General features: G+C 44.2%; 1 protein-coding gene across 3 annotated transcripts in view; it reads left to right on the top strand.

The window, feature by feature from the left end:
• Positions 1–2454: 2454 nt before the first annotated feature.
• Positions 2455–26453, top strand: part of SLC1A2 (solute carrier family 1 member 2) — an 83059-nt gene continuing 59060 nt past the window's right edge. The window contains exons 1-2 of one of the 3 annotated variants that reach the window (XM_053388097.1): positions 2455–2576; positions 3486–3781. In XM_053388097.1, coding sequence (XP_053244072.1) covers positions 3765–3781 — 17 coding nt within the window. In that variant the 5' untranslated portion in view covers positions 2455–2576; positions 3486–3764. Of the gene's footprint in view, positions 2577–2679; positions 2837–3485; positions 3782–26453 lie in introns of those variants that run through there. The other 2 variants (XM_053388090.1, XM_053388106.1) reach the window with 2 other exon arrangements.

The following is a 26453-nucleotide window of genomic DNA, read 5'->3' on the forward strand; positions in this document are numbered from 1 at the left end:
CTTGTTGTTTGATTGTGTTAGCATTACTTTGGTGCTCCTGTTTTTGAATACTGCATGCACACACATATGTAACAGGCTGGACAGAAATAAAATTGCTTGACATCCTGTACCTTTAAGAGTCGATCAGAAGGAGAAATATTTTTGCCCATGTGCCTTTTTTCATTACAAAACGTTGAGAAACCACAGCTAGTGGAATTTTCCTGTCTAGAAGGTGCAGGAGTCCTCTCATGATTAGAAGCTTAGAACTAAGGGAAAAGATTAAGGGGAAAGGTTCTGTTTGATAAGGAATCAGATGAAGCATGCAAAAATATTTAGAGTCAGGAAGTGGCTTAGGAACGATAAAGGGCGAGGGAGCTAGCTGGAGGCATCTCTCATAAGCACCAACCAGCAAAGCCAAGAGTCAGAGATGATGGTATGTCCAGCAACATCTGCAGGACCCCCCAATTCCCACCTCTGTTTAGACATGTGTGATGTGGAGAGGACAGAAAAACAGGAAGTAAAGAGAAGAAGGAGATCACTGCAGTAATGTTGGTAAGAGTTGACCTGGGTCCACATAGCACATGGTGTTTACATATTCCTAGGCTAAGTACTATTTGTCAAATAACCCAGTCTGCAAAGATGAAGTCGCTAGAGATAAAGGAGGCATTTCACTAACAAGCAACAGAGGAGGTCAATATTGCCAAACTGCTTCTTTGCTTCTGCACTCCTTCCTTGAATTACAGCACAGCCGTCTCGTTTCATCCTGCAAGGAAAGCAAATGTACAACTCCAACTTGACTATTCCCCTAGAACAGACATGTCCAACAGGTAGATCGTGGTCTACTGGTAGATCATGGGGTGTTTCTGGTAGATCTCTTGCCCCTCAGTGATCTCCCCCCACAAAAAGGGTGAAAACAACAACAGTGGTTTCCTAAAAAGCTAACAACTCTGCTTTTCCTAATGAAGCGCAACAATTCTGCCTTCCTTAAAGAAGCTCAATGACAATGGATAGATCACTGCCAGTTTTTTTTATACTGTGAGTAGATCACAGTCTATTGGGAGTTGGACATCCCTGCCCTAGAACAATGATTCTGAGTACTCCAGCAGCCAGTGTTCCACTTCAGAAAAATACCAGTTTATATTCTCCTTTACTGTCTTCTAAGGAAGTTAAAATCTACTGACTACTAAAGATGCCAATTAAGAAGAAATTGTTTTGAGGAAGAGAAAAGCAAGCTCACCAAATGCTCCCAGTTTCCCAGGAAAGCCCTCTCTTCCCCAGCTCTTTCCCCTGCCTGTTTCAAGTAGCACTGATTTACTACATCTCCAACAGAGGTCAGCAGAGCCTTGGAGGACTGACTATCAGTCATTGAAGTTTATAGATTCAGAGAAGCTGCTCATATTTCTTAATGGGCTAAAACGATGCTAGCACATGGTGTATCTTCATAACTGGTTTCTGGGAGTAAATGAGATTTACAGAAGTTTAGTTACCAAAGGTACAGGTGGGGGGATTTGTTGAGGTGGTGGTGGTTGGATCTCATCCTATCTAGTGAGCCTGCCTTCTTTTGTTCATTTCATCATTCCGTTCCTGAAAAGATTGCATACATATAAATCGGACATTAGACCCAATAAGAGGTGTCAAGTTTGCTATTATTGCATCCCTTAAATACAAAATACAGAAGAATTATACTGCTGCCTTTCCTTTTCTCTAGGAAAAACTGCAGGGAGATGGGAAACAAGAGTTGGTCTGTTCTCCTTCCTTGCTTACACCAACACTTTCATAGAACTGCCTGCAGGAACATGCGCAACCCCACACATAACTACTTAGAAGTAAGTTCCATTGAGTCCATTTAGGCTTACTCCCAGGTAAGGAGGTATTGAGCTGCAGGCCAAAGATGCCTTTTGGCACTTTCCAACAGATATGTAGTGGTGGAAAGAAGAAACAATGGCTCAGCCACTGAGGAAAGCAGGCAAGCTTATATTACCCAACATCCATTCCACACAAGTCACCCTCATCTCTCCAGAAGGATTTTTTAAAGAAATGTTAGGATTGCATCAGAGTCCCATAGTTTCTCTCCGTTTGGAGTTTCCAGAAACCTCCCTGGTTCTTTGGAAATCTCCCTAACGCTAGCGGATAAGAGCAGCCCTCAACGATAGGGAATCGTATCGAGCCATATTAATTCTATAACGCAACTTAGAGAAAGAGAGCGGTCTGACTGGCTGAGAAGCTTATTTGGCTTCCTGTCCTCCTCTGTCTGCGCAGCGTTCAGCAAAGCCGCCCTTTGTCTCGTGTCGCGAGTATTAATTCATTAGTGTACAGTGGCTCCGCCCCCTCCCGCCCGAGTTCCAATCGGATATCCAGGCAGGTTTTAAAGGACAATAAATGTGACAGCATTGGAGTGCGGGGGGGGGGGGTTAACCCCTTCTCTGCCGGCCCAGAGGATGTTCTCTCTCTCTCTCTCTCTCTCTCCGTTCTACACATATGATCACAAGCGTCACTTGCCGACAGAATTCCAGCAATGCGAGCGCTTGCACTACTAATTAGTCCGACTTCCCAATTAGCTCTTCCAGGCCGCCGGGAGGCTCCGGAGCTGATAGCGAGTGAGTGGCCGGGTGGGGAGGGGTGCGCGCGCGCCATGTGGCCCCGCACCTCCACGGTAAACGGCGGAAAGGGTGTGGGAGGGAGCGGAGAGAGCCACACACACATTGCAAGCCCGGCGCGGAGCTGCTAATAGGGACGAGGGGCAATATATTCCCTCGTTAGCAGGGTGGTGGGGGAACCGACAGAGGCTTGCTGCTGCTGCTGTTGCCACTGGGATCAGACAACGAGCACAAAAGGAATCGATCGTCTGTGCAGGCTGGTGAGACAGTGGAGACGCCTCCCTCCCCGCCAGCTAATCCAAGCCATCGAGGAAAAGCGTCGAAATAATAATAGCAATGCAAGCGAGCGAGCATGAGGAGGGAGCGAGGGAGGGGGCGTAGAGTTGTGCTCGGCCTCGGAGTTCCCCAGCTGCCGATCTCAGCCCGGGATCGCCTTCATTCCTATAGATCCACGCGTCTTCCCTCCAGGGAGGGCTGCCCCCTCCCTTTATAAAGAGACTCGGGGAGGGGGATTTGCAACCACACCGAGTGATGTCAGCTCTCGCCTAAAATAGAGAGGGATAGACTGCAAATCCACCGTTAAAGCCTTCCAATCCAGCCTCAGCCAACAAACACCATGGCAATGTGAAGTCACCCACCGCCTCTTCCACATACACACAACCCCCTTCGCCTCCCTCCCTCCCTTTCTCGCTCACACACACACACACACACACAACAAACACACACTGCACTCCCTCGCCAGGCAGCCCTCCGAATAAGCGCAGAAAGCCAAGGATCGTAGCGCAGGTGCCCACTAGCACACAGTCTCGGAGCCCTTGCGTTTGCCATTGACCATCTTCTCTCTTCGCCCCCCCTCCCTCCCCTATTTCATCTTCCCTCTCTTTCCACTACTACCCTTCTCTCCTGAAGACATTCAAGCCTCTGGAAGGAGACGTTGATAAACCTCCCTCCGAGTAGCAGGAGCAAGAGGAGGTGGCGGCGTCGGGGCTTAGATCTCGAGACCAGCCAAGCTTCTTGGATGATCGCCTTTCGGAGCCGGGAGGATTATACAGGGCAGGAACTAAAGGGGTTCTGCGACACCCAAAGATAAAAGGAGAAGAAGAAGTTTCCCCACCCGGAAAGCGGCCGCGCGTGGTTTAAACCCTTGGATTTCTTGGGAAGGCAAGACAGGGGGGCTTCCGCGGGACCATGGCATCGACAGAAGGGTGAGGAGGAAACCGGCTTTTCTGTTCTTTTCCCCCTTCCTTGGTTTGCCGGCAGGGGTTGGGTGAGAAGATCGGGCTGGGTCTCGAGTGGGTTGCTTTGCTCGCGCGTGGCTGTTCCGTTCCGTTGTTGCGTGTGGGCTTATCAGGCGGCGGGATTCTCCGCGTCCTTCCTGCCGACCCTACAGGATGAAAGAAGCATCCAGCTGCAGCTCAAGGCTGGAGAATGGCATTTCAAATATGAGTCTCCCTTGGGAGAAGGAAAGAGCTTTTCCTCTTCCCTAACGGCTTTAACCCTTGCAAGGACTGAGCGCTAGCAAACCGCTTCAATAAATAATAACAACAACAACAACAATAATAATAATAATAATAATAAACTCAACCCTGCAGTTCTGTGCATCATAAGCCTCATTAAAAATCAGTGGGGCTTAGTTCAGAGTGGGCGTATCATAGGATCGGGCTGCAATCCTATATCCGCTTGCCTGAGAGTAAGCCCCATTGCACTTAATGGGACTTACTCCTGAGCAGGCGTTGCAATGCAAGGCTGCTCTCCTAGGTGCACTTGAGATTTACTTCTGAATAGACACGAACCCGGCTGAAATCCTAAACATATTCAAGATGCAAGTCCCGCTGAACATTTGTAAAACATCAGCAAGAGCTCGCTGCTGCTTCCAAATTCTTAAGGGGTTTTGCAAGAGTGAGAGAGACTCGTGTCAAATGCCGTTTGCAATGCCCACAAGGGAAAACAACCCGGAATATTACGCTGGAGGGGTTTTTGCGGGTTACTCAAGAGTTATGCATTGTGGAGCAAGCAAGCAAACACAAGTTTTTGGGTAGTATTCCTGCCGCGCGGGAATCTTGTTGGAAGCGCGCCTCTTGCGAAACGTTTCCCCGGGGCCCAAGTCAGGCGGCGGGCGGCGCTGGCGATTGGCCGCCTTGCTCGCGTTTGTTTGCAAGTTAATGTCTGGGGCTCCCGCGGGTTTGTCTCGCGGTTCTCCGGCGTCTGGGGAGGGCGAGCTTCTCTTGATCCGCGCGGGGCTGCTTGTCAGCTTGGATCAGCGTGATCTGCTCTGGACGGGACCTTGTGAGGACAGGGTGTAAAAAAGAAGCAGCTCTGTTTATGTCGGTTGCAGGTGTGGGCGTGCGCGCGCTTCCAACGCGAAAAGGGGATTTAAATCAACCTGCTGCCGCTTCAGCTGCACATTGCTGGAAGGCGCGCGCTCACCCAATTGTTCGCACTCCTGGTGGGAAGGGAAATATATGCGCAGTACCTGGACCAAGACAGGTTACCCGGCAGGAGCTCGTTCAAAAACTGCAAGCACTCAGCAGCTGCAAGCTCTCTGCTTTTCTGGGTGCAGGGACCCTGGTCCATAGGCAATCTCTGCAGACCAAGAAATCCGCCCAGTATTAATAAGGTGAAGCCCTTTTAGCGCCATCCTATCTATTCGTGTCTACTCAAAAGTAAGCCCCACTAAATTGCACACTTAATGATGTAACTCCAGCGAATGCGAATCTCATGTTGGCACAGTCCTGTGTTAGCACTGCTGGCATTTTCCTCTTTGCAGCCGTCCTGCTCAAAGGTAAATGAAGAGGGATTAAAGGAAAGGTAGTGGTTGGGGGATGCAAGTGGACATTGACCTAGATCTCATTGGAAGAGGAACTACCCATTTACTAGTATCCTCTGTGCAACCTATCAGTATAGAACTTCTTGTTTTAGGATAGCTACAGCACTAAATGCTATAAAGTCCCCATTGACTTCGGTTAGATATTTAAGCTTCTGCTGAACTCTTTTCTTTTGAGGTCAGTGGAGCCTGAACGTAGGGCTGTATCATTTAACCCGTGAGATTAATTATACAAACAGCAGGTGGCAAGTGTCATATTAAAAGAGCAAAGCCCACCTATGCATGAGAGGAGGAAGGTGAGGGGTGATGCTTCTCCTAAGATTATGTCCACTGTGAAGCATATGTGCATCATCTCCCAACAATGTATATTTTCTTCAACACTGTTGATTTTGTATGCAGATTTAACAAATTGATTAACCAATGAATATACTAAACTTCTATTTCTTGAACTGGGTGACATCCTAGTTCAGAGTGCCTTATGTTGGCTAGATTGTTTCCATTGTGAAATGCTTTTCCAAAGGTTTGCATTTCCTCTAGTGAATGTTTAATAATAATAGCTACATGTTGTTGTTGTTTTACTACAATTTGCCTAGCATTTCATCTCTGTATCTCAGTAGTTCTTATAACAGTTCTGTAAAGGTACAGCACTATCATAATCCACGTATGTACTGGATGGAGAACATGAATATAATTCCCTTCATTGCTCACCTGACATTTGAAGTAAAGATATCTAGCTCCTGGCTCATAAACACTATTCAGGGATGGTGAACCTATAACTCTCCAGCTGTTGGGTCAGCTGCAGTTCCCATCCTCCTTGGCCATTGGCTGTTCTGATTAGACGTTCCTCAGGTCATACCATAAACATACATCAGTTTTTAAAACCCTAAACTACTGGAAAGACCAATATATTAACATGTCTTTTGCCTGAGACCCCTTACAATACAACCATTGGGGTTTTACTTTGGCCACCTCATGAGAAGAGAAGACTCCCTGGAAAAGACCCTGATGTTGGGAAAGATTGAGGGCACAAGGAGAAGGGGACGACAGAGGATGAGATGGTTGGACAGTGTTCTCGAAGCTACCAGCATGAGTTTGACCAAACTACGGGAGGCAGTGGAAGACAGGAGTGCCTGGCGTGCTCTGGTCCATGGGGTCACGAAGAGTCGGACACGACTAAATGATTAAACAACAACAAATCAACTCATACTTGCATATAGATAGTATGTAGTACTCATTTCTGTCGTCCCCCCCCCAATCTATATTTCTCAGTTTCTTCAGAGAAGTGCATATGTTCATTCTGTTTTAATAGTAAAAGTAATGTAGACATTGGGCCAGTTTATACATAAACATTAATGAACCTTCCTGGAGTTCTCAATAGTTGATGACTTGGTTGAACATGTAAACTGAAAAGCATTCTGTTTGAAGTGGTATGAGGCTGACGTGCAATTTCTACCTGTTGTGTTTTGATCTGTAATGGCTCTTTGCATCTTCATGTCATCATTTGATGCTGCAGTCATCAAATGGTGTGATTCAAAAGTGTAAACCAGCTCACTTATTCAAGGGAATTCAAAGTCTGTGACTTTGGAATACAGACTAACATAAGTACTGCTCTGGAAATATTAGGATTACTTTAAAGTCACTGATGAAGAAATATTAATATTTCTGTGCCATAAGCTGTAATCTATACTTTTTGAGCAATTTCCAGAGTGGTAGCCACATTGTCATCCTATGCATGGTTACCCAGAAGTACCAGTAAGTATTATTGTGCATAATGGGGTGTACAGCCTAATACATATGTTTAGGTTGGCTGCCACGAGTTTTGTGGCAGCTCAAAGAGTAACATTGATTTGACAAAAGTGTTGATGGGCTAGAGTTGACTTCATTAGAAGCAGGGAATGATATATCTGATGTTGGGGGGGGGGAGCGGATGGCACTGCGGTCTCAATCACTGAGCCTCTTGGGCTTGCCGATTGGAAGGTCAGCGGTTTGAATCTGCATGATGGGGTGAGCTCCCATTGCTCTGTCCCAGCTTCTGCCAATCTAGCAGTTTGAAAGCACACCAGTGCAAGTAGAAAAATAGGTACTGCTGCGGCAGGAAGGTAAATGGTGTTTCCATGCACTCTGGTTTCCATCATGGTGTTCCGTTGTGCCAGAAGTGGTTTAGTCATGCTGGCCAGATGAGCCGGAAAGCTCATCTGTGTGTGGACAAACACAGGCTCCCTCGGCCAGAAAAGCGAGATGAGGGCCACAACCCCATAGTTGCCTTTCACTGGACATAACCGTCCAGGGGTCCTTTACCTTTTTACCAAGAGAAAGAGAGAGAATATTAGCAAGTGAAGTGAGAGAGAAATAGAGTGCAAGAAATACTGACTGTGCTAACTTTAAAACTTTTAGTATGTAAAATAATTATAGCGACCACCTTCACAAAACAGTGTTGATGAAAACAGAACATCTTGGCACTGGAAAGCCATTGTTTTGGATTTGTTCTTCTGGCATGAGCAAGGGAAAGGACTGTTTCTCAGTGGCTGAGCACATGCTCTATATGTAGAAGGTCTAAACTGAATGTCTGGAGCACTGGAGACAATACTGAGCTAAAAAGGTAAAGGACCTCTGACAGTGAAGTCCAGTCGCAAACGACTCTGGGGTTGTGGCGCTCATCTCACTTTACTGGCCAAGGGAGCCAACGTTTGTCTGCACAGAGTTTTTCTGGGTCATGTGGCCAGCATAACTAAGCCGCTTCTGGCGAAACAGAGCAGCACACGGAAATGCCGTTTACCTTCCCGCCGGAGCGGTACCTATTTATCTACTTGCACTTTGATGTGCTTTCGAACTGCTAGGTGGGCAGGAGCAGGGACCGAACAATGGGAGCTCACCCCGTCGCAGGGATTTGAACCACCGACCTTTTGATCGGCAAGCCCAGGGCTCAGTGGTTTAGACCACAGCGCCACCCGCATCCCTGGCCAAAAGTCTGACTGTGAAAGGTAGCTTTCTATATTCCAAAGTTTAACTCATGATAGCAAACCTGATCTGGGAAGTGGGAGTCTGAACCTCTATAAACTGACTACTGAAATTGGCAACATTAAAATGCTTTGGATATTAGTACAGAGACAAGAGTGAGATTATCCACAGGAGATCTTGAGCAATGTTGTGATGCATGGAGAAGCATGTTCAGATAATTAGAAATGGGACCTTGAGCACAAAAGCAAAAGAGGGAGCATGCAGGGCTTAATGACTATGCCATATAGTGAGATTGATGTCCTCAAGTATACACATTGCATTGCTTATCTGTGTGCAGCATAGTCCAGTGCATATTTACTTAAGACATAAATCCCACTATGTACAATAGAGGCCTATTTGTCACAGCCTTCATCATTTGCCGCCCTCTGGATGGTCATTTGAGGCATTGGACTTACCTGCTCTGTTGCTTCTAGCTGTAAACAATAAAATATTCAATGGAATGTCAACTCCACACCCTCTCTTAAAATGTTAATCATGTTTGAAAATGCTAAGCAGGAAGGTGAGCTCCTGTGTACAGATGCAACTGTGATAATAAGAAAGCACTCTGAAGCACTTTCAGATTTTTTTATTTGAAGCATTTTTGTCCTGCTCTTCTGCTGCAAAGGAATCCTGGAGTGGGATACAAAATCATTAGTAAGGCGCGAATGTAAATAAGGCAATATGACACACAAAGAAAAAGAGAGAGTAAGGGTAAAGGGGGAAAAGCAAGCTCAGGCACCAGCTATTAATGTAACAGTATTTATAACAGCTGTCATGGGTTGTCTGGTGGAATGGCTTCTTGAGATACGTCCAAAGGCAGCTGGTATATCTGCAGAGGTGATAGAATAGTTCTGCTTCCCTTTGATTTGCACCCTGATGGAACAGGTTCATCCAAGCAATGGGGGCCTCCAACCGCACAACGCTTCAAAGCATGTTGAGCCTGTGGACATTCAGCTAAAAGCATCTTAAGTTCCCCCTTCAGACTTTGCTCTCAACATGTGAAGGTCTGGCAGTGGAGTTCTGAGATGTTCACATCTAGGGTGAAACAGCCCTGCACCTCCCTCCACACATCCTCTGAAAGCAAGGGATAACGTCTGAAGAAGAGGGGTACTGTCTACTGAGTAGGTGTCATTACACACCCATTGCAGTGTCATGTCTGTATCCCATTTCTAGCTTCTTAGTAAGCCTCTAAACTGTGTTTATAGGGGACAAAGTTCATGGGTTCATCAAAGTAGCAGGTTGCTGTCATAGGGCGGTGGTACTGACCTTTGGCAACAACAGGGCATCTTTGCAAATGCCATCTTACGTATGTGGATTGAGTCTAAGTCATACTTGGAACAGATCCATTGAAATCCATCAACATGACCAGCTCAGGTCTATCGATTTCAATGTCTCTATGCTGAGTTATTTTATTTATTTCACTTCCGTATTTAAAAAATAAACAAATAAATGCACTGACTTGGTTGGATACAGCCTTTTGTGGGGGAACTTGAGATTCTCCAGCTGATGTTGAATTCCAAGTCTCATCAGCCCCAGCAAGCATGACTAATAGTCAGGGACGATAGAAGTTCCACATCCTTATACTACACAATGAATGCCTCCAAAGTCTTAAGCATCTCTACCCAAACTGCTTTGCTACTCGGTTTCATTGATTTATTCCCTCTGGATACTGTGTACAAGCTCTTTATACAAGCCAAACTCTTTTGTACTAAATTTAGGATTTAAGTTCAGGATCTGTAAAGTATAAAAGGGGCCAAAAGGGGGAGGGAAGAACAGCAGCATGTAGCTCCTCCGTCAATTACATTGAAACACTATAAAACTGCCACAGGGATGAAGAAGTTTCAGGATTACACTGTGATTTTTCTTCCCACCCCCTTCTAATCTTTGTACTTGAGCTGGTCAATGCAATGGAGTCCATGGCATCAATAAACAGTGGACCAATAAACTCTCTCTATTTGGCTATCGGCAAAACCTGACATGTAATGCTTAGAGTACCACACCAGTAATGGTTCACATGGCAGTTTGCTGGTGGCCCACCAGCTTCCATTGCTCAGCATCCCTGCAGGAGAAAGCGGGACCCAATGCCCTTAACGACAGATGTTGTCAGGAGAATGTTGCAGGCAGAGGAGCGACTACTTCAGCACCACACATATGGCAGTATCCAATTAACTTGTTCCATCAATGCAAGGATTTCCACTTGCCCAGCAAAACCTCCCCACTCCCATGTTCCCCTAAATCTCATTTGGGGGAAAGTTGCCTTGTGCACACAGAAAGTTTGTTGGATACTGCCCATAGTCACTGGGTGAATAATAGTGCTTGATGTTGGCTGGTGACCTCAGAGCTTGCTCAATGCCTCCTACATAGTGCCGAAGTAGCAGCTTCTGAGCCTCTGCTAGGCTTCCGTTAAGGATGGGTTCTCCTTGTCATAGAACACCATAAGTTCAAACCAATGGCCCATAGGAACATGTCCTTATACTCAGCCAGATCATTGGTTTATCTGGCTTAATGGCACCGACACTGACACCAGTAGCAGTTCTCCAGGGTTTCAGACAAAACAAAGCTGGTAGTGTCCCACCCAAAAAAGCCACTCTATGACCCACCACTGCTTTGATTCATATTTTGCATGTATTCATTTCTGCATTATCATTCCAGCTTCTATTTGTAGAAGTTCCGAAATCATTTTTATGATTTGTGATACTGTAGTTGGTATCTCAAATTGCTATTCATTATGTTTCTGGGCTTAGTTAATTGGCCATATCTTGGCTAACCAAAGGTTTCCTAAGCAACAAGAACATACACAAATAAAATATGGCACCAGAAGAATTCAGCTGAAGTGAAACACACATAGTATATAGGACCTGTCATATTAGCCCATATTCTTTCTTGGCTTTTCTGATTCCCCCTTTAGAAATACATGCCAACTGGGGATAGCAATTCATCCATCTGATGAAGTGGGCTCTAGTCCAAAAAGACATTTGTATTTAAGTGTATTTAAAACTCCACAAAACTTTGTTATATTTTCTGCAACATCAGGCTAACACAGTACCTCCTCTGGAAACAGTATATAACAGTGATACTATAACTTGTATCATATTTTATTTAGATTACAAACCTTAACACTCCCTCCCCACAAAAGTTTAGTTCATAATGCAAGCAATCTAAATTCTATGGGCAAGAATCACCTAATGAGTCCCATCAGAGTCTTCCTCTTTCCTCCCTTGCGCCCCCCCCCCATGTTCCCCATAACCTGGGGCAAGAAGATCAACAGGCTCATCACCTAGTAAGACTTGAAGGACGAGCCTTGGAAAGCAGAACAAAAAGTTATGGAATGCTACAATTGCTAGAGGTTGGAACCTGCTTTAGCTCACCATGGCTCGAAACATTGCGGCAAAAGCAGAACTGTATAAACAGTTACTCCAAATTGTGTTTCGTTCCAGCTAGAAACATCCCCGATTCAATTTCAGTCATGGACAAATGCAGGGAGAGTGAACTATCCAGGATCAGAAGCAGTTGCTGAGAACAACAGTGAAGGCGGGCTGTTGCCTTCGTGTCTTGCCAGTGGGCTTCCTGTAGGCACCTGGTTGGGCACTGTGAGAAACAGGATGCTGCCTCTACGAGATAGGCCTTTGGTCTGATCCAGCAGGGCTCTTCTAATGCCTATGGGGGTTTGCATACATAGGGAAGGGGCAGGTGCCACTATATGAACATACCCTGTTCTTATACACCTTTTATGTGCACAGCCTTTGCACACATAACCATAGGAAGCTGCCTTATACTGAGTCAGACAATTGGACTACATAGCTTAGTATTGTTTACACTGAGCAGCAGCAACTGTCCAGGGTTCGGGGCAGCCCATCTGGAGATACAGAGGGATTGATCTCCAGACCTTCTGCATGTAAGGCAAATGCTCTGCAACTGAGCCGCAGCTCTTTCCTGACTCCCCATCCCTGCCTTCCTCTCAAATAGCATCTCTCAAAAAGCCCTGCTTAATTGCATGCAACTATACAACCCAGTCCAGCGATTCTTGCCAGGTGTGGGAACTCTTATGCAAGTATGGCATGTCTGTTCCTACAGCTGCTTTCTTGTTCATTTCAGCAGAGGAGCAGATCCACCCATGCATTCCTGTGTGTGTCCAAACCAGCACCTTCTACAGAAATAACTGGGGGTGCCATTGCATGTATGTGCATCAGAACTCTGCATCTGGATTGCGGAACTATGCCTTGAGGTGCTGGTCTCTAAGCTTTGTGGCAATGGTACAGGCAGGCTAATTATTGAACTATGCAAATTATGCACATGTTTATTGGGTTTCAAGGTGTTCTCTGGGAATCACCTGCCTAGGTTTTTTAGGAAGCACTAGAATAATGTTTTTATTTCGTCGGGCATGAAATAAGCCACACAACAGGAGAATTAGCTGCATCTTTTTTACCCACCTGACCTCTTCACCTCCACTTTGCTCACTAATCTTTCAGCAGGGACTGCTCCTTAGGCTGCAAATCTCTGAGCAGCTTTCAAACAGCTGCTGTTTTTACATGGCTGCAGGGTGGGGTGGAGGTATTCATACTATGACAGTTTTGAAGTTCACGTGAATCTTGAGATCTAGGATGTAATATCATTGAACCCTGCCATAGTTTTAAATCCTGCAGTCTCGCAATAGGATATCTAACCTGAATCCAGAATTTAGCGACAAAATGGCAATCCTTTGTATAGGTTAGTCAACAGACTGGTCCCACCAAAAGTTTATCTGTTTCTTGGTACCCTGTCACATTTTTCATAGAGTTGTAGTAAAAAAATAAAACAATCCACAGTTTCTTGAACAATAATTTCATGTTTTAAGAAACAGATATCCTTAACGTTCTATATTTCTTTTGGATGTGGCAAGTTGTACATTTTCTTATGTAATGCATCATATGTAATATGTAGTACACATTCTTATGCAATGGCCCACTCCTCTGACGTTCTTGCTGCCAGATGGTACCAACTTTCTTGCCAAATAACAACTTGTGTGACTGTTAGTTTAGATATTAAATTCCTTCCTCCTCTCCCACCAAAAAAAAGTTGCCTGGAAAAGTGTGTGGCTTCTGGAAACATGGAAGTTGAAAATCCCTGGTTTAGATGAAGATTTTAAAATGTTAGGTGTAGCGTACACCGTTATTAGCTCAGTTAACTTATCCTCCAATTAGGAGGCATTCATTTAGAGAAAATAATTCCTATCGTGCTGAGAGTCTGGTTTAAAAATAACCATTCATCTCCTCACCTCCCACATATATTTGTACTCAGAGCGTGCATGCGGGTGCATCTATTTTTACCAGCAGGTGCATATTCATACAGCGTCAATTTAAAACTTCTTGTCACTTAAACAAAAATGGTGGTGTTCCCCTGCCCCCTGAAAAAGAACAGATGGCAGAAGCAAAACAGAGGTTGGGGTAGTTTTGTGCAAAGTTCTTAAGGGGATACAGTGGTGGCTTCACGGAAAAAGAAAGCACCCCCAAGGAACCGGCAATTCGTTACCATCATTGTAAACCAAACAATGTTGACAAATCTTGTTATTCTCAGGTGTGTGTGTGTAATGCTGTGTCAGAAAACAACTAAACCAGATTATGTGCCATTACAAGGGCTTTGCCAAATGTACAATGCGAAAAAGGGGCTGGGAGCTTCTCCTTCTCTAAGTAGAGAGCCTAAACAGCAGTACCCGTGCCCAATAGGGAAGTATTTGCATGCTTGGGGAGAACCTCAAGATTTCAAATAGTACAAAAAAAACCTGCTGCTGCTTGTAGCCCACATAAGCTGCAGCTTTGGTGCCATTTTTTCTTCTTGTTGTTAAGAGACCGTGATCGTAGTAACAATGACGCCCCACATTACCAAGAACAACAAAACATGGTGCTGAAGTTCCAGCTGATCAGGGCTGTCTTGTCTATGAAGACCAGGAGCAGCTTCCTAGGTGGGTGAAAGCCACTATGCTGGCTTCCAGGCAGATGGGTCACTATTGCTCCCCTGGGAAGGAAAGGGGACGGGGCAGCAGGGAAGCCAGGGTGATGCAAATGCAGTAAGTGACAGCAACCTGGTGCAGTAGCATCACCACTTGGTGAAGTCCTGCCTATATACGAAATACTGGAGTAGTGATATGGAAGGCCTTGGTGCTGGCACCGCAGCTGCACACACACTACCCCCAACTTTTGGGGCTGGCCTTTTAAAAAGCATCATTACACAGGGTGCGTGGGTGAAGCAGAACGGAGAGAATGTTCACAAAATGTACCCACCCTCTGCCACCGCCATTATGGTGGTGCAACAACAAGGAAGCTCAGGCAACTTTTTCAGTGTAAAGCTGGTGGGTATATTCTTAGGAGAGGGTAACTTGTGTGGCCTCCCAGTTCTCCCCACTACCACAATTAACTACCAAAAAGAGAAAGGAAAAGATGACTTGTGTTGTCTTCTTCTTCTTCTTGGTGGAATGCTCTGTCACAAGAGACTAGGGCCTTGCGGGATTTGAAATCTTTCTGCAGGGCCTGCAAGACAGAGCTGTTCCGCCTGGCCTTTGGTTTGGACTCAGTCTGACCCTTATGTTTCCCTCCCCTTATGGTTTTGATCCTTGGGCTACTTTTAAAATGAGGCTGCATTTTAAATTGTATTTTAACCTGTATTTTAAATTGGTCCCCCCCCCATTATGTTTTTATTGTAATTTTACTGCTGTTGGCTGCCCTGAGCCTGGCTCTGGCCAGGGAGGGCGGGGTATATTATTATTATTATTATTATTGGTGCTAATTCATGCCTATTGATGCAAATTTAGAAATAATTACTGTAGCGTCCAACATTTCTCTCCATAGTGGGGAAGACTAGTTGGCCTATGTAGCTGCTATCCAAATGCTAACTTTCAGAAGTGGAACTTAAAACTCCCCGCTCTTCTTTCTTATGGTTTTGTATCTTTAATCTGGACTTGGACAAGATAGCCTTCAAGAAGAACACTTTCAAATAGAAGACTGTCCTCTGCAAAGCAAGGCCCATGGCTACGCTATAATTAAATGGTTTCTAACGTAACAGTTGCAACTAGTGTAATACGCACACAGGTAACTTGAATTTTCACAAAGTGGAACACCTCTTATTAGATAAATTAGCACTGTAGACTTTCAGTCCCACCACAATTCCATGATTGCAGAAGCTCCAAAATGTGTCATGGTTTGTGAAAGAGAGAGACCGTGGAAAGCAACTCACATATGATTCATCTATCCATGCATGGACAGGCAGGAGAGACTGTTGAAGGCTGTTCATACACATGGGTTGACAATGCATCAGGCTAATAAAGGACAATATTTGATGGGAAAGAAAACCTTTTCCAGAGGAATGATAATATTATACAGAACTGTTCTTAATTGTTCCCTAAGGCCCTGATCCTGAAGTCTTTGCACATAACAAGGTCTTGTGTCTCATTTGTACTACATGGATAAAAACCCTTCTGCAACAGCACATATTGCTTATCTATTCAGCTTACTGGCTAATTTACATTTATATGCCACTGAATAATGGCTAACCGTATACATAAAATAGCTACCTAGAAAGATATACCATGAAACAGTACCAGGGGATAAAAACCAAGGCAACAACACTAATAGGAACAAAAAATTCATAGATCTTAAAAGTCCAAAACTACCAGAAGTTCTATTGATCACTGGAAGATTTTAAGATGTAAATGCCAAGGAAAGTGAAAATGGGTCTTCATCTGCTACTGAAAAGTCCAACGAGTTTGGGAAAGCATCACAGAAGCCACGTCTTTCCCTGGTGGTCACTTGCTGCATGTCATTTGGGGGGGGGGCTGGAGAAGGGCAACTCAGAAAGATCATATGGGCTTGGCTAGGTTTCTGTGAGAGAAGGCAATCCTTTAGCTGACTTGGTAACAAGCCATTTTAGGGATTTCAAGCAGGCCTGGAGAACGGTTGCACCTCCAGGTGTTGATGGACTTAAAACCCCAGCATTCCCGATTATTGGCCACAGTGGCTGGGGCTGAAGAGAGTCAGAGTCCAACAACACCTTGAAGTCCAAATAAGTTGAGGGCTAAGTTAAGACCAGCACTTTGAACTGTGTCTAGAACCAGAACAGAAACAAGCTCAGGTGAACAAAGAACTGGCATCATATGATCATACTGTCACAAAAGTTGGGTGCTGCCCCCACACTTTGCCAAGTGGTAGCAAGATTCTGGGCACTCACCCAGGGTGTGTGTTCTTTTGGAGAATTGGTGACATGGTAGAGACTGTTGTAGGTTTAAGAAATATGATTTATCCACCTGTTTACACCTTCAGTCTGCATGGAGGGAGTCCAGATCTTACAGCATGGTCATTTCATTTCCATCCAGCACTGGAGTCAAAGGCATCTCTCCCAGCCAGCCTGCCCAAGATGGATCTTAGTCTTTTTCTTCTCCCTTCTTCTTCCCAGCACACCTTGCTTAAGACGCTCTTTCCTTGTCACTTCCCACCCAGTTACCTTGGCAACCCTCTGTCTGCCCAGGCCCATGATTCCACTTAGAAGGGCCATCAACACCTTTTGTCATGTTAATGCCTGTATCCCAGGCTTGGAAAGGAAGCTTAGCCTGTATTTTTCCACTGGCCTGCAATCTTCCCTTCAAAATAATCAAAATCCAGGGTTTGGGAGGGTGCCCTCTCAAAATCTATAATAATAGTATCCCATCTTAGTTAGTGATCTTGCAGGCTTACCTTTGAACCAATTGAAGTTAGGATCCAACACTATATATTTAATTTAAGCAATGTAAAGATTTCACTGAGCCTAAGCCTAATTTGCATATTATTGCATTCAAATAGCCGTATTCTAGAGAGATTTTAAATATCTGATATTGATGTATTAATTGGACAAAGCTAACATGTTTCTCCTTGTTCATCTGTTCATAAATACATTCCCTCTCCCACCCTGATAATTGGGTGAGGTAATTATACCCACTTCTGCACCCCCCACCCCGCAGCAAATGGATCAGTTCCTTACCTTAGAATATTACTTAGGGGGTGGTGTTATATAGATGAGAGAAAATCTGTTATAAATATTTCTGTTGTATAGTTATGACCGGGAGAAATTTCATATGATTCCCAACAGGTGGCAGTACATGTCAAGGGTTTTCTTCCCCCATACTAAGTGGCCAAGCTGCAGCTATATCTATTTATCTTCTGAAATGATATTTCTCTATATTTTTAGTTTTTTAAAGGTTCTGAATGATAGTGGAACGCAGAAATATCACCCTCCTCCCCTTTTCACCCCATGTTAGCCCCAGAGAATGAATGACATGAAAATGTAGCTATGTATTTCAAAATAACTGTAAAAGATGGCTTTGCATCCATAATCTTTAATTTTACTAAATGGCTGTTACGGTGCAACTGATCATAAAAGATCACTAAGGGCTATTTTATTTATTAATTCAAAATGAAGTGTTTTCAGTCTCCAGTCTTCTTTTTGTGTGTTTTATATTGATTATCATTGGTTTTACTGTTGGCTTTTTCAATTGAACTTTATAGGTGAGGGTTTTTTATGTTTGTTTTATGTAAACCACTTGGATGTCATGCCTGATGAAAAGTGGGATCTAGGTCTGCCATTCTGTCACTAGGAAAAGCCCATGCAGCTAACAAAGCTATTAAAAAACAAACCATGCAATATATAGGATTATACACACAGAAGGTTTGCAGGTAGATAGAGACACATAGGTGTACACCTGTGTGCTGTATGCAGAAAGAGAAGCAGTATGGCTGGTTTTAAATTGGGTTTTAGCTGTAATACAAGCTCTGTCCCAGTAGATTCCCCTCACTCACTCACACCACAAAAAAGCACCCAGTGGACTCCCCCCCCCCCGCCAAATCTGTCCAACCACTCCCAGAATCAAAAAGCTGACTTGGGAGTAATCTCCACTGAAATTAATCTGACTTCTGAGAAAAATGGCATTTTCCTCAAATGGTTTATTGGGAACAATAACTAATAAAATGCTAATTTGACTCCTAGTCACAATAATGTTAAAGATATGACCTAGTAATATGCTGGGAACATAAATCATCCTGTCTGAAAGAAAGAAAGAGGATGGGTGTGGTGATCTGCATTTCAACATGCATATTATCTTGCAGTAATTCCTAATACAATATGAAGTCTTGTCTAGCGGGGCAGTAAAGCAGGAAACAAAGGCTCTTCAAGCCGTTTCTTGAAGAGGCATACTTAATCATCAATCCGTAAACTAGGAGCTGCCGAGGTCATGTTGAAAAACATAAATAAAAATAATTTCTTTATATATTTCACAAAATTTATATGCGGCTTCACACACACACACACACACACTTTTTATTGATATTTTCATTTTCATTTGAGTTCCTCTGCTTTAAGGGTTCAGCATTGGTTACAGTATAGCTTTTTCATTTTTTGTGTGGACAAGAAACCTGTGAGCAAGTTGGACTGAGAGAGTGATTTGGCAAATGACCTCTGCTAACCACACTGGTTATTGTAATGGTGCAAGCATGTACTATGAGAAAATTATAATTCTTTGTACAGTTTGGTCAATGGATTCCATGGCAGTAATGGAGAAGAAGCCGTCGATGCTGACCTCTAGCCACATTAGTTCATGGTGACCAGCCTGTGCAATCTGCAGGATTTGGATTTGGCATGCTGCTGCTGCTGCAGCCACCACCATATACCTCAACCCAAAAGTAGGGTATACTAAAAGCCAAATCCAGGATGAATCTTGTGCATGCCACCACTAGTTTCTTGAAACTGCCTGGCTACTTCTTCAGATTTTGTGCATGCACACGAAAGCTTATACTAAGAACAAACTTAGATGGTCTCTAAGGTGCTACTGGACAATTTTTATATATATTTTGGCTGCGTCAGATCAACATGGCTACCTGGCTACAGTTTGACATGGGAGGAATCAGCATAGGTTGTCTTTTCCTCTAAGCCTGCTATGGGCCGAGCTGCTTGTGAGAACAGGCCTTTAGGAGCCGGAAGAAACTGGCACAGAAAAATGTGTGTCATGAGGAGTAAGATATAGGCACAGAGAACTTCCAAATTTCAGTGTTGGTTTGTCAGAGATGCGTTCTGTGTAATTAGCTTTACTAGATCATTATAATTGGAGAGGCAGAAAAGGCACTTTCAGGAAAGGTTTCCTAAAAAAAACTAGAAATGTATGAGCTTTCTGAGCCTGGGCATAGCAATTAACTCTGCAACTCAGCTTCCGTCATGCTTTCTTAGTTGTATATAGTTAGCAGAAAGACAACGCATGAGAAATGTTACTCTTATTTACAGTTTGAACCCTTGACCAAATCCCCAGCAAGGATGTTTAGGCTAGCAGGATATGAGAAGGAAGCTGTTTTTAGTAAGCAAGAGAATTTTGAAGTGCAAGCAGAAGGAATACAGTGGTACCTTGGGTTACATACGCTTCAGGTTACAGACTCCGCTAACCCAGAAATAGTGCTTCAGGTTAAGAACTTTGCTTCAGGATGAGAACAGAAATCGTGCTCCGGCGGCGCGGCAGCAGCAGGAGGCCCCATTAGCTAAAGTGGTGCTTCAGGTTAAGAACAGTTTCAGGTTAAGTACGGACCTCCAGAACGAATTAAGTACTTAACCCGAGGTACCACTGTAAATGGGAAGTTAGGAGACTGGGGAAAAGGGGGGGCAGGAAGCGGATACCTGAGGGCAGCAGCAAAAAGTGGAATGGTAGCACATTGGAAGTGGATGGTAAGAGCTAAAATTAAAATAGCTAGAAACTATTGGTGGTATAACTATTGGTCCTGTAACTATTCATCCCATCAATATTAATGTATGAAGAGTTGGTGATGATTTGAGGGTATAACCCCAGGAATATGGGGAAGCAGGAAGGAGCTAGGTGAGAAGTTAGAGATTGGCGGCCCTGAAGAGAAGAGAATTATCGCATATTTTCTGGGTTTCACCATCGTATTTCCTTCTGCAAAAATTAAAATAAATACATATATCCTTATAAACTCAGCAGAATTGCAACATATGGAAGTGGTGGAGATAAGGAACACATTTAGAAGAGGAACTGAGAAACTGATCCCAGCCAAAAAGGCCTTAGCTGAATTAAGCTGTGAGGAGATCGCTCACAGATGGCATGCAGGCATTTCATTTGAAAATTAAGATAATGATATTCAGCTAAAGGAACCTGGTCGTTTCAACATCAATTAGGAATGCTTATAAATACTATTGGATTTCCCATACCCCACAAATAAAAGCCCAGATTAATGGTACAGGGTCTTTTAAAAATCTAAAACATCACTGCTTGCTCTTTAAAACAACAACATCCTGGCTGATAACGTCTTTGACGCTTTCCTTTTCTGAGTAACTGGCTCCTTCCATATATGTAACTATCACATTGAAAGTAGCTTATCTCATCTTGTTAAAACTAGATGTGGAAACAGAAGATCTTGATGTATAAGTTAGATGTTTTATATAAGTAAGACACAGAAAGTTCACTTTCTGTACAGCAGATCTGAGCTATGATGGGCTTCTCCATTAATTCTTTAACAATGGCGATTACCAGATAAGGCTGGAATGGGAAACCTGTGGCACTTCACATGTTGATGGAATTCCTCTCCCATCAACCACAGCCAGCAAGGTGGGGGATTATGGGCAACATTTGGAGAACCATGGGCGCCCCATTTCTCTGTTATGCTGTTAGGTAGGAAAGACACTGAGACAGATTTTTTCCCCAAGTGCCTATTTGGTGAGGTTCCTGTCAGTGGTCAAGGAAAATGACATGACTCAGAAAGAGTAGTGACCAAACTCCCCTCAGCTTGAATCATAACTAGATCACCAATTGCAACCTTCACACACAAATGCTGGAAAAGAATGGTTCACATTTTTTGCACATGGTGCTTTGGTATTATAGTGAAGGCCAGGCAGGAAAGGCTGTGCATTAACTTGACAAGGTTGCCTTTCCTCCCATCTGCGTCAGTGGCTGCCAGTGTGCAATGGCACCCGTGAGGGCTTCCCCCATGGCCTTGCTGTCCCCTTGGTCATGAGGTGCTGAGTGTGGTTACCTTTTTCTCCTTTGAAAAGTACACAGAGCTGAAGGAGGAAGGTGGAAGAGGGACACTTTCCCACTTCCTCTTTCAGCTCTATGCACTTCTAATGACTCAGACTAATTCTAGTGGATCTGACTGCTACCCAGATCCCATAGAAAAGTGAACTTTGCCTGTGTGTGCCCTTCCTTTCTGTCTGTGGCAGGAGTCTGATATGGTGGAAGGGTGGGGAGAAAGATGACCAGAGGGGAGTGGTATCCATGACAGTTAATAAAAAATCCAAACATGTCTAAACAAGTCTTAAAAACAAAATGGGAATCGCTGATCTACAACAGGGATGATAATATCTTGTGCCATAATTTGTTGCCGACACATACTCCATATTTGCAAACATGGAATGCTGCACAGAGGAGAAGATGGCGGTGTCATCCATGACACACTGTGAGGCAGGGAAGCTCAGGCCAGTTTGGCTCCAAGAGAAAACTATACTATATCTGTTGAACTATTCACTGCAAGTGAATAAAGTTTACAGTGGTGATCCAATTACAGTAGTACCTCTGGTTACGAACTTAATTCATTCCAGAGGTCCGTTCTTAACCTGAAACCGTTCTTAACCTGAGGTACCACTTTAGCTAATGGGGCCTCCCACTGCCACCACACCACTGGCACACGATTTCTGTTCTCATCCTGAGGTAAAGTTCTTAACCCTAGGTACTTCTTCCGGGTTAGTGGAGTCTGTAACCCGAGGCGTTTGTAACCCGAGGTGCCACTGTATTGTTAAATTCTCCAGACCACCACATTTGCATTTCCCCATAATTTTCCCTACCCAATTTATTGTGGCATTGGTGTTTATGGGTGGTTTTGAGGGTCCGTTGTTCATGAGGCAAGGTGTTCTCCTTCACACTGTCAGAGGCTTTTGTTTTCCCAACAACCAGCCTCGCTTGATTTGCTTTTGTGAAGGTCACGTTTATGGGATGCATGCCCTGCCCTTGGGGCATATGTGAGGAGCCATGGTGTTATTTTGCAAATTACATACCTGTTTCCAAAATGCAATGAACACGCACACACCAACCGGCCACGCCAGCACAGCAGCTGCCTTCTTGGACACCTCGTCTGGGAAATGCAGACTACATAGGTACTCAACAGGCACAGTTTGTAATAGTCACAGTTTAAATGGTGAACAGAAGAGCGTTTGCAGAGAGTTCACCTCAAAATATATTTGAATACAGTAAGATGAGTAGATTTTACATTGCATGCTGTATATCAAATGCATGCCGTTCAGAAATCTGTCTGCCTCGAGGCAGCCCTGAAACTGGATGCCTGTGGGACTGCCCCACATACAGAGGTTTATTGCTGGATGTTAGTTCTTTCTCATGTGCAGCACCCAGATTTAAGTCACTGTTTGGCAGGATTAGAGTAATACTTGTAAAAGACAAAATATACTGGGAAAGTTAATAATAGATACAACAAATTGGTGGGGAAGGATAAGTTCAATAAAAAGGGATAGACAATGGAAACCAGAGAAGAATCCAAAATGTAAAGGTGATTGATTTGTTTAAATTGAAATTTGTTATGTAAAATTTAATAACAATAAAAAAGATTTAAGTTACTGTTTGGAGGCAAATATTTGCAGGTGGTGTAACTAAATTATGGTCCAGACCGCCACATTTGTACAAGCATCACTTTAAAACACGCATGCACATACACACTGAAACTTGTCTTTTAATGTGCAAAATGTGAACCTTCACCCAAAACAACCTTCTTTTCTGTGGACATCCCACTACTTTAATAGTTTTGCCCTGGGTCCAAAGAACTACACAACTAGTTCATGTGCCCAAGGAGTTTTAAACTTGTATTGTACAAACTATGTTCCCCTATGCTGTATGACAAACATCCTCCTCAGCTTTTGGGGTTCCAGCCATAATATGTAATGAAACTAATAAGGACAGCCTCGGTTCTCTTTGTTCTTTACCTACCAAAAGAACCTGTGTATTTTGCCAAAGGTGGAGGCAGAACTGAGTTAACAGCTGGTTTTGTATTTGCAGAGATGGGGGATCAGCCATTATGTGTTTTCCCATCCCCAGGAGGCCTGGGTGCAACCTGAAACCTGTAAAGCACCTGAACAGGCCTCATTTGAATGTCTGTTACTTTCTCTCACACTCTGTCTTAAAACTCTTACAAAACACAGACCAACAGGCCCTGCCCGCTTCTCCTGCCTCATCTGGCTTGGGGTTTTCGTTGTTGTTTTTTGGCATCTAGATTGATGAAGATTTATTGATGAAGAGAAATCTAGCACACTATTTTGTGACTTTTTGGGGAAGCCTTGCTTGAATATTTATTTTTGGAATTCATCTCTTATTATCTGCATATTGCTATCTGTTGAAAATCCACAGCAAGCAGATTTCAAAGGTTTATTGACTTACATATTTTAGTTAATATAATATAAAACTTTTGCTGCTTGGTCCGAAAGCAAACTAGACTGTGTTTTTAAGTAGAATTTAAGGACAATGCATTTTTGCATTTTAGTAGAGCAGTGAAATTTCATTAAGGATGTCATAACCACCATCAATGACAGTGGTATGATTCTTTTCCTTTTAGCAGTGGCGTTTCCCCTCTTGCCCACCCAAGAATTACAATATATCCAAATTTCATATAATGAGTTACTAATAAATGCACACAGAGAGAGAGAGAGCGTACAACATACTGGCAGAAGAACAGTAACATGCATTGCTTCCCTGCCAACATATCACTCATCAAAGAAAAAACCCAATGACGTACAATGGCTTGGCAGCCATCCTTGGTCCCAGCTCTCCAAACCTGATCATGCCATCACTGCTGCTTTAACATTAAGAAATCCATGAACCTGACAACAAGAAGACAACCAACCCCCAATAATTTATGCAATATGATTGCTAATCAGCTCTTAACTCAGTATCTGTGAATACTTGTTGGAGAATGTTTAGGCCTGGAGCTATTAACCAGAGTGCCATTTGTGAAGCATTCAGTCTTCTAACTCCCAGGCCCAGCATTACAATGGTGTACTCATAGCAGTGCCTTGAGAAAGACGGGGTTGCCATTTTTGTGCATCCAATCGCTCTCACAATTAATTTGTTTATAATTAAAAAAAAACACACCAATGGGCTCCAGTCCACCTTTTGCTTTGTTGTTGTTGTTTAGTCGTTTAGTCGTGTCCAACTCTTCGTGACCCCATGGACCAGAACATGCCAGGCACTCCTGCCTCCTGCAGCTTGGTCAAACTCAAATTAGTAGCTTCAAAACCACTGTCCAACCATCTCGTCCTCTGCCATCCCCTTTTCTTTGTGCCCTCAATCTTTCCCAACATCAGGGTCTTTTCCAGGGAGTCTCTTCTCATGAGGTAGCCAAAATATTGGAGCCTCAGCTTCAGGATCTGTCCTTCCAGTGTCCTTTAGGTATGCAAAATAATGTAAGGCTAGCAATGTCCAAAGAACACCAAAATGTGGCATTGTGTTTCTGCCAGAAACAACACCCAGACTGAGTGCTGCCCAGTGACAGAAATGGGTGAGGTTTTTTGGTCCTGCCCCCCCCCCAGCCTCCAAGTTGGGCACAATGGAGGCACTCAAATGCTGTAGAGGAAGGAGGAGAGGGAAGAACCCCTTCTGGTTTGTTGCTTAGGATTCTGATGGCTGTCAGCCTCATACATAATCATATGTTATGTTGAACAACCCCCCCCCCAAATAAGAATTGTCTGGGAGTTTTAGAACAAAACTCTTACAAAGCTTTGTGGATTTTTGCACTGTGGAATGCAACTCAGTTTCCAGGCATGCAGCGAAGTAGGGCAAATGTTGGAGGAGGGCTGATTTTCATTTTGAACTATTGTGTGTTGCCTCCCTCTGATCCTTCCATGGTTGGGGCACACAAAGAAGGCCTCAGATGATTATCACAGGATTCGGGTCGGTTCATGTGCAGCAAGGTGGTCTTTGAGGTACTGGGGTCCTGAGCTGCATAACCAGGACGAACATTCTGATGGTATGAGTTGTTTGACAGTGGAACAGACTCCCTTGAAAGGTGCTGGAGTCTCCTTCATTTGTGGTTTTAAAGCAGAGGTTGAGTGGCCACCTGTCATGGAGGCTTCAGTTGATATTCTTGCATTGCAGGGGGATGCATTAGATAACCCTCAAGGTCCCCTTTAACCCTTCAGCTCTGTGGTCTATAGGGAGCTATAGGTCAAAGCCAGCACTTTGAATTGAGCCAATACATTCAGCCAGAATTGGTATTGTACATTCAGACCATCCTGCCTCAGTCAACAATCTGCCTGCCTGTCAGGTGTGTGTGCAGGAGCCAGGACTGGGGCCTTTCTAAGTTTGTTCTGAAGAAGCAAGGCATGGCTTCACAGGTGAGGCCGATTGGTAACTCATAGCACCTGGTGGCAAGAACTGGGAAGGGATATAAAGTCAGCATTTCCCTTCAGCTCTTTGCCACAGCAACACGTTCCCTGCCTTGCTGTATTTGGTTCCTTGACTCCTTGCTCATCGGACCCCTGCCTTCATAATTCCTTGCTTCCTGACCCTCGGACCCTTGGCTTCTTGACTCCCAGCTCTCTGACCCTCAGACTCTTGGTTTCCCGACTCCTGGCTTCTGGGCTCCCGTTCCTGCTCCCACCCTGCCATCTTGCCCCCGGTCCCGACGTCCCCAACTGGGACTTCGATCGTCCGTGAACCGAGCCGTGACACTGCCTAATTGCATACCACCTGCGGGTTCCAAACCACATTCGTAGGCAGTCCAATGTAAAATGCACTGCAATAGTCAAGCTTAGAGGACAGATAGGAGCACAGCTCGGCCACAAGTCAAAGCTGAAGGAAGGCACTCTGCACCACCACCAAGGCCACTAGGGCCTCAAGTGACAGTAATGGATTCAGAAATACCCACAAGCTACCTATGTGCTCCATCAAAGGGAGTGTAACCCCATGCAAAGGGGAACCACCCACCAGCAGTGCCTCAGTCCTGTCTGGATTAAGGTTCACTTTCTTGGCTCTCATTGAATCAATTCTCAAGGCAGTAGATCAAACCAGC

Source organism: Podarcis raffonei, chromosome 1, assembly GCF_027172205.1.
Source record: "Podarcis raffonei isolate rPodRaf1 chromosome 1, rPodRaf1.pri, whole genome shotgun sequence".
NCBI lineage: Eukaryota > Metazoa > Chordata > Lepidosauria > Squamata > Lacertidae > Podarcis > Podarcis raffonei.